Consider the following 12578-nt stretch of genomic DNA (forward strand, 5'->3'; position numbering starts at 1 on the left):
ATCGCTTTTTGGAAAACATGCCCACTTCAGCAGAATGGCGCGGCCGTTGCTTAGGCAGTCAGTCTGTTTGTGGCTGTGCGCTCGCCTGACAGTATTGATTTGATAAAAGGCTGTTCAGCAAGCAGAGAGGAAGGGTTCGTCTAAACCATCACACTCAATCCAAAAGGATTATGGGTAGATGGTCTTCAGGAGGCGATGTGCTGACCTCACAGGGGGTTGTGTTGTTCTTAGGGTTTCCCCCATAGCTTTGGATGGTGTTGGTGGGCCACTGAAGCAAGAATCCATACCAATGATGCCTATGTCTGATTAACTACCAACCCATCAAATGAAATATGTAAGGGATCGGTGGATGTTGCCAAGTATAGAACGCAGAGTACTAATGTTGTATTTGTGTAACAGGATTTAAATGCAACATTCTGATCGCTGTTATCTGTAAGTAAACCGTCGTGCTACGTCAATCAGTGGTCCAGTGTGTACTAGTCACCTCATGCCTAAGTGAAGGGAAAAGCAACCAGGGCCCGTATTTATCAAGCGTCTAATAGTAGGTGTGCTGATCTCGGATCAGCTCCTCCCTGTCCATAATAATCTGCTTCTGTTATGATCTGAAGGGCCAAACTGATCAGCGCTCTGCCTTTTTAGACGGTTAATAAATACAGCCACAGAACTCTATGAACTCATTTAACATTAAGCCAAACTAAGCAGTGTTGTGTTGTGTTCCCCAGACACGCCGGTGTGTTACCACGTGGAGGGCAGCCGGCAGGCCCTAAAGGTCACCCTGTATCTGGACAGCTGCCACTTCAGTGAGCTCCCCACTCGCTTGCAGAACGGGGGCAGCCTCAAACTGCACACCGTGCTCTTCACCAGGGGTGAGTAGGAACAGAACAGCCCTCTAGTCTACCTCCACGCAAAGATGGCTGAACTCAATTGAGTCGACTCGAGTCAAATCATCAACCAATCAAAGTTCGCTGAGTTGAGTCGAATCATCATTGACTCAAAGTTAGCTGAATTCACAGTTCACTGAATTGAGTCGAGTCAAGTCAATTGGCATTGGATGGAATTTGATGAAATGCACTAAGCAAACGTTAAGGAAATATGTTGCAGGTTCACAAATACACAGATCTTCACAATGTAGAGGCATTTACCCTATCAATTTGCTATAATCTTGACTATGCACACAGTGTTGCAGATACAGTAGAAATTAGATGTATGGAACAATTTCTTCATATATTCACCTGTAACATTCCCGGAGAAGTCCTGCCAACCTCTCGGTCTGCATCCCAAATGTGCACAAAAGTAATCTATCGAAAAATGGATTAGGGGGCTGTTTGGGATCTAGCCCCATATATCTATAATAATTTACAGTACATTAACAGAGGGCATTGAATCAGTATCTCTTAATCTCCTAACTGATTAGGTGCTAAATGTTCTAGTGAAAATGCCAGCGTGAAAGTGGCTATAGAGTTTCACAAACAAAATACTAATTCTAGAGGATTTGCTATATACAGTACATTGTCGTAACTACCATTTGAGTGACGGACTGTGTAAGTCTAACCGGGAAATGTATTCTGTGCTTATCTAGCCGCTCCCCCTCTATTCTTTCACTGCGGCGCTCTTTCGACCTGCACCGGGTCAGTAAGTGGCTGGAATAATGCTTGATTCCCTGTGCTAGGGAACCATTCATTTTCCATACACGTGCCAATTGGGACAATAACCCTGTAGGGAAGGCTCACGTTGTTAAGTGGCTGCCTCAAAGAAGAAGCCTGTGATGAAATGTAATACCGTACTGCAGTCAGAGAACTAGGAATAAACGGGCTGTGAGCGCCACCTATAGGCCGCTTCTATGGAATACAGTTGTTGAATTGAATACAGATTCACTTGTCAGAGACGGACTTTGGTAGAGCTGTCACTTTTAGATGTGAAGTGTTATCGATGTGTAGGTCACAATGTGGTTACTTGTCCCACATACACGCAAACCTGCTGAGCGCAGGTCATAGAATGTGAGCGCAGGTCATAGAATGTGAGCGCAGGTCATAGAATGTGAGCGCGGGTCATAGAATGTATGTATGTGTGGGTGGGTGTACTGTGTTGTTAATGTGTTACCTCTGTCCCATGGTCAGCCCTGGAGAGGCCAGAGGGAGTGTCCCAACAGGACTGCGTGTCCATGGAGGAGTTCCAGCAGCGTACCAACGCCGTCTCACTCGAGAAGGTTAAAGCCTACTACCGAAAACTCAGGTAGAAATCTACACACTTTATATACAGTCATATTCATTGTACTACCCACTGACATAGTCAAACCCAGGTTGTCACCTGACATATGGTAATATGTATTGTACTACCCACTGACATAGTCAAACCCAGGTTGTCACCTGACATATGGTAATATGTATTGTACTACCCACTGACATAGTCAAACCCAGGTTGTCACCTGACATATGGTAATATGTATTGTACTACCCACCAATGTATTGAACTACTTTATTCCTATGCTGATTAGTTTGGCTACTGTATTAGCTGTAGAAATTGACTTTTGTCTGAAGTTTTTACAGAGTAAATAGAATATCGACAGGTCAATTCATTGGTCAATTGCGTTCATATTGAATAATAACTCATTGTGTTCTAACAGGGCTTTTTACCTGGAGAAGTCAAATCTACCCACTGACTCCAACACCACGGCTATGAAGATAGACCAGGTAAACAGAAATCACAATGGCTCTCTGTTTACAAACAAGCTCAGGGGCAGTACTTAAATATATATTTTAATTTTTTATGTTTACCCCCTATTTCTCCCCAATTTCGGGGTATCCGTATGGACTCGGGAGAGGTGAAGGTTGAGAGCTGTGCGTCCTCCGAAACACAACCCAACCAAGCCGCACTGCTTCTTGACACAATGCCCACTTAACCCAAAAGCCAGCCACACCAATGTGTCGGAGGAAACACTGTACACCTGGCGACCGTGTCAGTGTGCGCTGCGCCCAGCCTGTGGCGATGTGACAAGGACATCCCTGCCGTCCAAACCCTCTCCTAACCCGGACGACGCTGGGCCAATTGTGCGCCGCCCCATGGGTCTACCGGTCAACGCTGGCTGCAAAAGAGCCTGGATTCAAACCCAGAATCTGTAGTGGCACAGCTAAAACTGCGATGCAGTGCCTTAGACCGCTGCGCCACTCGGGAGGCCCAGGGGCAGTACTTTTGAAAGGAAAGTTGGAGTACACCTTTAAGATTTTAACCCCTAAACCTCTGTCCCCCCCAGCTCCTACGACCCCTTAACACCCTGGACGACCTGTGTCGCCTGATGCACTCGTACCTGAATGTGCGTCCCAACGCAGCGGGCCACCTGTCGGGCGTCAGCGTGCTGTGTGTGTCCTCGGAGCTGTGCAACCGCCTGGGCGCCTGCCACATCACCATGTGTGCCACCGGCATGCAAAGGTCAGTCGTTTGAACTTGAAAGTGACACATAAGGGCTGACAGTTTACGTGTCAGCTTGAGCAAACACTCATGAATGTCTATGCATTGCTGTGTCAGATGTATTGCTTAAACATGCATTATGCAATGTATGCCTTACCCACCTCAAAATGGTGTATTTTCAGCCTTTACATAACACTGTTCTCGCATGACACATAGTTAAAAGACCGTTGACCTACTAACCTCTGACCTTTTGTGTTGAGTAGGTGCACCCTGAGCGTGACCCTGGAGCAGGCCATGATCCTGGCGCGGAACCACAGCCTCATGCCCCGCTGCATCATGCAGACCATGGACATCATGCGGAAACAGGTGCCCTGAACACACCCATCAGCGCTTTACATCCTTAGCAACAGATCTCGGACCTGGGTCGTATTCATTAGGGCACACCGTAACAAAACATTTTGCAATGGAAACCGAATGTTTCTTATAGGACAAATTCAGGTAGTGCCTCCATGTTTCAGTCCGTTTTCTTCCGTTTGGTGCATAATAATTACAACACAGATCTCTCTATCACCTTTGTTAATATTTAATGGAAACTGAACATGAAAGGAGGCAACTTCCACCTACTGTATACCATAGCCTTACCAAGCAGTACCGAAGTGGCAAACAAGACTTCACTTTTAACCTTGGTTCATTCTAAAACAATCACTACATACGATGCAGTGGAACGGGTACATTTAATTTACACAGTTGTTTTTCACCAATAAGTGTGGGTCGCTCTTAACCTAAAGGCATTAAGTAGGAATACAACTTTAGGTACACTGTCTGAGCAGATATATGATTTGGGTACAGGAGCTAGAACTACGTGGGCACTTGTCCTCAGTGTAAATATGTCAACATTGTCTCACCCTCTTTTCTCTGATAGGGCACCAGGGTAGAGATCTCGGCTAAAAACCTCAAAGTGATGGATCAGATGCCACCCGCAGCCCCAAGGTACAGACAATAGTTCCAAAGTAGTTTGAAAGTACTAACCTGGTTCCAGGTCTGTTTGTGCTGTTGGATTCGACAGCACAAACAGGTCTGGATGCAGGCTACGCTAAGTCCAGATCTTCATTTCTTATTTTTCCTCCTTTCCCACAGGCTCTTCAAGTTGTGTCTACCACCCCAAGACGGAGATCTATAAAAGAAAGGGGTGCTGTGTTTTTATTCCTAGTAGAGCAATTTATTTTGTATTAGCGATATACTGAAGCCTCGGTGACTAGAGATCATGGATGAATGGGTAAGGTAGAATGGGGGAGGAGGGAGAACAGGGAGCTCTCTGCTCTCCTCTCCCATCCAGTCATAGACATAAGTGTGGTACCCCCCCAACCATGTCCCCGAATGGAACATTCTAGCACAGGAACATCAAGTGTCTGGATCCCACAGGGTCCGTGGTGTCCTGTATAGCCTCCCCCCCTGTGACATGAGACTGCTGTCACTGACCTGGCAACCCGTCACTAACCTGGTAATTCATTGCTGGGAACCTAGAGAGGAGTGTGGGGATGGTGACATCAGACAAGACATGACCTAACAAAAATATGTCCGCCACCACGACAATGCTCACACCGGGCTATTATCAACTGGATTAACGCAAAAACCGCTTGTAGCAGACATTCTTCTTTATCCACTTTGCCTTGGACTGCAACGCCAGTGTGTGGTATCTTCGTCAGACAGCGTGTCTGGTATTGCAGCTAGGAACAGAAGGCACTGCATCAAGGAGGAGAGAAGGGTGAAATGATAGGGATGGATGGTAATGGGCTGCCCTTTGCCTTAGCCCCCCTTGCATGCGGCGAATGTGCAATTACTGTAGGCTAGTGTGAGTACTGTATTACTGCACTATGACGCATAGTGATTTATTGTATTACTCAATAATATCAGGTATTCAAGAATTGAAAGCATTCCAGCCTACGCATCATGCAGTATTTAATGGAGCAATGGCATGCCATGTTTTGATTTTTTTTTTAAACTCCTTATCTATTTTTTTATGCTTTGATTTTGTCTTTGTTATTTCCTCGGGAGTTTGATGTGTTGACAAGTGTTAAAATGCAGGGAGTTTTGTTAAAAATGAATAGGAAGGGGAGTTTTAATCTGAGTCGGGGGAACAAGCTAACTTTATCTAATCTCAAGAGTTTTTTTGTGTTTTCCAATCTGCATCCCGAGTCAACAGGTTGGAATGTTTTAAGCCTTTTAAAGTATTAATATATATTCAGTAATATTAATAGTGGGAGGTTGCCTCCTGTTGACTCAGCCAACTCACAAGACCTCTTTGCGATTTGATTTTAATGTTTCGATATTTAAATGAGCACAAGGATTCATCTAATTACTCTGAAGTGTTAGCACAAAGCACTGTAAACTGTCCCGAGGATGATGACAACAAAGGGATCAGTGAAGTTAACTCTTGATAAACAGTAGCGTTATTTTATTGAAGATGTTATATTTCTTGTATATACTTACTGTAACCAATGTCTCTGTCAGAGAAAATAGAATATGGTCTATATCTATGCCATTGGCAGCAGAGTTAATGCTATAATTTAAATGTGATTATTTTTATGGACATAATATAGTATGTAAAATGTTTTAACTTTTGGGGGAATTCATATTGTCCATTTGGACAGGGACGGATTTTGGTGTCGCGTATATACCCACACTGACGACGTTGTTGACCGTTAAAATGGCTCCACTTTCGTTTTTAGCTTGGTTTGTATCTGTGTCTAGATGCTGCACTCTGACTAGTTGCTCAGTCCTTGTTATTTATTTAGAAGCTCTTGTCAGGTCCCAGTTGAGGCTCATGTTCATTAGGCACCAAATGTGTAAAAAATGTGGCACCCAATGTTGAAGAAAAAAAATAAGTAAAACAGGAAGGGACTACCTGGACTTGTCCAATTCGAAATGCTTACTTTTGTTTTCTGTTGCAAAACATTTATTTTTGTATGTTTTCCGAACACACCCAGGTTTAAATTCTCTTTGCAGCCTCTGGTGTTGGCATAGCTGTCATTAAGTGATCAATTGATAAATTGTTCCACTCTTACCAGGTCACCTATTGATAGAAATGTAACATTTACTTGTTTTAATTTCTCATCGCTGTACATACTTTATTTGCAATTTTATGTTGCCTGAAAATAATTGTACAAATACGTTTTTGAATATTTCTTTCTAAAAATACCATTTGTAAATTGAACTTTAACAAGCTAGTAAAATAAAATGCTATTCACAAAACATTGTTGAATTCTAAGAAGTATTGAGGTACCCATACAGTTTCTTAATTCCAGGTAAATACATTGATACTAATTATGACTGTAAAAATACGTGTTACCCCAAATTGTGATCCACCTTTCTGTTAAGCTGACTTTTTTTCTTAGGGGACCCTCCCAAGAACAACTTCAGGCTCCATAATCATGGAGTCCACCACTTATTGCATTTAATCCAGTTGTGTGAGTGAAGGTCCATCATTGGCTAATTGGCCAGGCGTATGTGGTGGTTTTGTAGTGGGTGCACAATGGTGGTTGTGGTTGATTGTGTTCTAATTCATAGTCTGTGGTCTCACCCTGGTCATTATGATGATGATATGGAAATATAGACACGTACCCACAGAGACACCATTACATCTTCACTCTTGCATATTTGTAAGATTCTGTTTTGGATCAATCATGTCAGCCCTCTCGAATGATGTGAAATGAAAACACTGATGCCATGTTGGGTTGCTTTGTACGGTCATGGCCAAAAGTTTTGAGAATGACACAAATATTAATTCTCACAAAGTCTGCTGCCTCAGTGTCTAGGTATTTTTTTTAGATGTTACTATGGAATACTGAGGTATAATTACAAGCATTTCATAAGTGTCGAAGGCTTTTATTGACAATTACATGTAGTTGATGCAAAGAGTCAATATTTGCAGTGTTGACCCTTCTTTTTCAAGACCTCTGCAATCCGCCATGGCATGCTGTCATTGAACTTCTGGGCCACATCCTGACTGATGGCAGCCCATTCTTGCATAATCAATTCTTGGAGTTTGTCAGAATTTGTGGGTTTTTGTTTGTTCACCCGCCTCTTGAGGATTGACCACAAGTTCTCAATAGGATTGGGGAGTCTGGGGAGTTTCCTGGCCATACCCCAAATATCGGTCTTTTGTTCCCCGAGCCACTTAGTTATCACTTTTTCCTTATGGCAAGGTGCTCCGTCATGCTGGAAAAGGCATTGTTCGTCACCAAACTGTTCCTGGATGGTTGGGAGAAGTTGCTCTCGGAGGATGTGTTGGTACCATTCTTTATTCATGACTGTGTTCTTAGACAAAATTGTGAGTGAGCCCACTCCCTTTGGCTGAGAAGCAACCCCACACATGAATGGTCTTAAGATGCTTTACTGTTGGCATGACACAGGACTGATGGTAGCGCTCACCTCGTCTTCTCCGGACAAGCTTTTTTCCGGATGCCCCAAACAATCGGAAAGGGGATTCGTCAGAGAAAATGACTTTACCCCAGTCCTCAGCAGTCCAATCCTTGTACCTTTTGCAGAATATCAGTCTGTCCCTGATGTTTTTCCTGGAGAGAAGTGACTTCTTTGCTGCCCTTCTTGACACCAGGCCATCCTCCAAAAGCCTTCGCCTCACTGTACGTGCAGATGCGCTCACACCTGCCTGCTGCCATTCCTGAGCAAGCTCTGTACTGGTGGTGCCCCGATCCCGCAGCTGAATCAACTTTAGGAGACGGTCCTGACGCTAGCTGGACTTTCTTGGGCACCCTGAATTCTTCTTCACAACAATTGAACCGCTCTCCTTGAAGTTCTTGATGATCCGATAAATGGTTGATTTAGGTGCAATCTTACTGGCAGCAATGATTCCAAGCACCGCCCTCCTTGGACCACCCACCACCCTCCTTGGAACAATGATTCCAAGCACCACTAACCACCCTCCTTGGAACAATGAATCCAAGCACCACCCTCCTTTTGAAGCTTCCAGTCTGTTATTCGAACTCAGAATTAGCATGACAGTGATCTCCAGCCTTGTCCGGGTCAATACTCACACCTGTGTTAATGAGAGAATCACTGACATGATGTCAGCTGGTCCTTTTGTGGCAGGGCTGAAATGCAGTGGAAGGGTTTTTGGGGGACTCAGTTCATTTGCATGGCAAAGAGGGACTTTACAATTAATTGCAATTCATCTAATCACTCTTCATGACGTTCTGGAGTATATGCACATTTCCATCATACAAACTGAGGCAGCAGACTTTGAAAATTAATATTTGTGTCTTTCTCAACTTTTGGCCACGACTGTACATTGATTTTACACAGCCGTTTTCTATCTGAGGGAAGTCTAATTGCTCTCTGTCCAACTGCCCCTATCACCACTTCAACCATTAGGCCTGTCTCTAGAGGGCTTCCAGTCTTCCATACAGGGGCCCTCCAAGACTTACCTTAATAAGATATTCAGGGAGGGAGCCTTACTGCTGTAGCATGTATACTTTACTCTCAATCCCAACTGTGAACATGTTAGGGAAGCAACATACAGGATGATTAGGTTTGTTTCTATTTTCTTGACTAAGGAAGACTTTGCATTACCTGTGTGCAAGATATTGTGAAAGCCTGAGGCTATGCTCTACCCTGTCATAACTTGAAGGGAGTGTTGACTGAGGAGCAATACTTGAATGATGGCAAAGAGGGATATTGGAATGAATCCTTTTAGAATTTCTTAACAATCCATTGAGGCCTCTGTATTTGCATACATGAATCTTGTTTACAACTTAGACTTTAAATTAGCAAGTTCTAAGGTCATCCTAAACCATCCATTTGCCAGTTTTTCCACTCACAATGGCGTTCTTACAGACAGAATTACTCCTCAGTTACATCAGCTGTCCGGGTTGCTGGTCTCAGACGATCCCGCAGGTGAAGAATGCCAGATGTGGAGGTCCTGGGTTGGCGTGGTTGCACGTGGTCTGTGATTGTGAGGCATGTTAGACGTAATGCCAAATTCTCTAAAACAACGTTGTAGGCGGCTTATGGTAGAGAAATGAACATTAAATTCTCTAGCAACAGCTCTGGTGGATATTCCTGCACTCAGCATGCCAATTGCCCAAGCCCCCAACTTGAGACATCTGTGGCGTTGTGTGACTAAACTGCACATTTTAGAGTGGCCTTTTATTGTGTGGCATATCAATAAGCTGATCAATCAAATATATTTATAAAGCCCTTTTTACGTCAGCCGAAGTTACAAAGTGCTATACAGAAACCCAGCCTAAAACCCCAAACAGCAAGCAATGCAGATGTAGAAGCACAGTGTCTAGAAAAAACTCCCTAGAAATGCAGGAACCTAAGAAGAAATCTCGAGAGGAATCAGGCCCTGAGGCCCTGATGGCCAGTCCTGATTTTAAACGGCATGATCATTACACAGGTACACCTCGTGCTGGGGAAAATAAAAGACCACTCTAAAATGTGCAGTTTTGTCACACAACGCAATGCAACAGATGTCTCAAGGTGCACCTGTGTAATGATCATGCTATTTAATCAGCTTTTTGATATGCCACACCTGTCAAGTGGATGGATTATCTTGGCAAAGGAGAAATGCTCACTAACAGGGATGTAAACAAATCTCTGCACAAAATTTGAGAGCAATAAGCTTTTTTTGTTTATGGAAAATTGAGGATGTTTTATTTCAGCTGATGAAACATGGGGCCAACACTTTACATGTTGCATTTATATTTTTGTTAAGTATATACATTTTTTATATAATTTAGCTTAGGCCTACGTGTATAGATTGTTAAATATTTAAAGCGCATTTCCCCCTACCCAAGCTTGTCAGATGGCCGGAAGGAGCTGAGAGAGAAGCCTATACAGTATAGGCTACACATTGCAGATTCGCAATCGCATGGACATTGCAATTGCTATTCCAGAGGGACACCGACTGCATTTACGAGCACACACAACACTCACCAGTGATGCCAACCCGCAACGAGATTGAAAACTCCCGGTTTGAGTCACCTCGACTTTAGAATGGTGCAGAAAAATGTTAACGGTGGGGTTTACCCAACTCAAGCCGGAGAGAAGAAGCACAAAGTCGGCTTTGTCGGATTGGACCCCGGGGCTCCCGAATCTAGCAGGGACGGGGCGCAGCTGATTGCGGGCTCGGAAAGCACAAAGCGGACCAGTATCCTATGCAGACGGAGGTCCAGTGCAATAAGAGGTGGGAGAACGCCGAAGAAAAACCCCAGCTATAGGAAACTACAGAATTTTCTATATAATGCACTTGAAAGACCGCGGGGATGGGCGTTTATTTACCACGCTTATGTGTAAGTATACCAAGCTACTCGGATATGGAACAGTCTAGAGGCTAGACAAGCATGATTAATATTATGTGGCCCCGAATGTAGTGCCATAGGTTGGGGTAAGACATATCATGCGTAGGTATTTGGGGTGTGAAGTTGGACTTGTAGCCATTGTTCTTCAGTGATGCGTTTTCTGCAGATAAAAAAGGGTTGAGCAGGAGTAGACTAGTGTGAATCACCACCACCACAGCCCTTATCTGCATAGGGAAACAATATTTAGGCTAATCCACCCCCTGCATAACATCCATGCAATCATTCACATGCATAGCAGGCCTATTTGCCAACTTTGTGCCAAACCTTTAGTAACCCGCACCCCCCCCCCCCCCCCCCTCTCCAATTGGCGCTCCTATTTTCTTTCAGCACCTTTTCCTGATGGACAGCTCCCGTGCGGCGTCTATACTTTAACTAATTGACGTTGCAGTCATGCATGGCCTGTATAGTCCGGCGGGCCAACACATACACACACGCTTCTCGATACTAAGCGGCACTGTATCAGGAAATATGCATGACAACCGCATCAACCAAAAAAGTATATTGCCAAATGTATTAGACTAACGCGCAAGCAAGCAAGTCATTGTCTCTGAGTCATTCAAATTGATCAGTGTAGTAGTTATGAGGGCGTCCAGCACCCTGGGACTTCACTGCTGAGGCTCTAGTTAAAATCGGATACATTGTACAGGCCTAATGAGCGATTGTGATGGCATGAAGTTGCTCTGCACCTTAACTGCTTCATTTGTTTGTAGACCTATTTAATGAAGAGCCAGCTTTGTTGTGTAGTAGGCCTACGTGCTGAAATTGGAACAAAGCTAGGAAATCTGTGTACAAATCTCAGAAATTGAATACCCCAAAATTTGCCTCGTTAAAATACACTTACAGTAGCCTAACTGAGTCTTGCCTGTTGGGGTTGTCGTCAACCATTAATAATGGGATACTGTAACAGCTACTCAAAGCTCAACCCTCATTTGACCCTGGTTAGCTTTTGGGGGTCATCATTGAAATTAGCTGCTAGTGGGTAGTAGACTCGTAGAGGATCATCTAACCTAGACAATGCCTTACTTCCATGTAGTAAGCTGTCATCTTATATGGTAAGCATGTAGCCTATAGGCATGTGATATGTTACCAATGCCTCCAATCAAATTCTCGTTTAGACAGGATCTATGTTGTTAGCACATCGTGCTTGTGTCAAAGGCAACCCACACACGCCACAATGGCAGGTTAAATAGGCTGTTGAATTCTAATCACATGACTGCTGTGGAAGCCCGAAAGCCCATAGTGAAAATGCAGTGGACCTCCTAGCAAGATGGTATCAAGGCACCTGTGAATGTATACACGGTATCCACCCTCTCAAAATGGGAGCTAGTAAAGCAACTACAGCTCTGCTTCTATCCCATTTGTGTGCTCGCCGTGATGCATCATTTATACCATCCACCTCATTTAATCTATTTAGTCTTGTTTTACGTTCAGGCCAGCTGATTTATATAACTGGCATGTGCTGTCTTCAGTCAAATCTTGTCCTCCTGCAAGGGTTTTCTATCACATCTCGAAATGCAGAGATGGCACTTTGTCTTGTTTTCCATCTTCTTCTTCCAGGAGCTGAAGCAAAACTTTGCTCATATTTGTGTCGGCTAGCCAGCTGCATGCTGGTCTTGATGTACAATCCAGAAATGTTAGGCTCGGTCTATGGTCTTATTGGGATTTTATGTGTGAAGGATCAATACTTGGAAGTGGTGGTATTCTCTCTATCTCACTCCCTCTTTCTCTCTTGTGCGCTCTCTCTGAGGACATCTTACCTCCTCTTCTATCCTGTCAGTGTTCCAACACCAG

At 44.0% G+C, this 12578-nt stretch overlaps 2 protein-coding genes across 4 annotated transcripts in view; both read left to right on the forward strand.

Moving 5' to 3' along the window:
• LOC139416423 (phosphatidylinositol 3,4,5-trisphosphate-dependent Rac exchanger 1 protein-like) overlaps window positions 1-6657 on the forward strand; it is a 116476-nt gene extending 109819 nt beyond the window's left edge. The window contains exons 34-40 of the mRNA XM_071165021.1: window positions 723-866; window positions 2118-2232; window positions 2624-2690; window positions 3251-3426; window positions 3669-3771; window positions 4328-4395; window positions 4543-6657. Coding sequence (XP_071021122.1) covers window positions 723-866; window positions 2118-2232; window positions 2624-2690; window positions 3251-3426; window positions 3669-3771; window positions 4328-4395; window positions 4543-4585 — 716 coding nt within the window. The 3' untranslated portion in view covers window positions 4586-6657. The remainder of the gene's footprint in view (window positions 1-722; window positions 867-2117; window positions 2233-2623; window positions 2691-3250; window positions 3427-3668; window positions 3772-4327; window positions 4396-4542) is intronic.
• Window positions 6658-10278: 3621 nt separating this feature from the next.
• LOC139416424 (potassium voltage-gated channel subfamily KQT member 2-like) overlaps window positions 10279-12578 on the forward strand; it is a 45694-nt gene continuing 43394 nt past the window's right edge. For 2 of the 3 annotated variants that reach the window (XM_071165022.1, XM_071165025.1), the window contains exon 1: window positions 10321-10718. In XM_071165022.1, coding sequence (XP_071021123.1) covers window positions 10423-10718 — 296 coding nt within the window. In that variant the 5' untranslated portion in view covers window positions 10321-10422. Of the gene's footprint in view, window positions 10719-12578 lie in introns of all 3 variants that reach the window. The other variant, XM_071165024.1, reaches the window with a different exon arrangement.

The sequence above is a fragment of the Oncorhynchus clarkii genome, chromosome 9, assembly GCF_045791955.1.
Source record: "Oncorhynchus clarkii lewisi isolate Uvic-CL-2024 chromosome 9, UVic_Ocla_1.0, whole genome shotgun sequence".
NCBI lineage: Eukaryota > Metazoa > Chordata > Actinopteri > Salmoniformes > Salmonidae > Oncorhynchus > Oncorhynchus clarkii.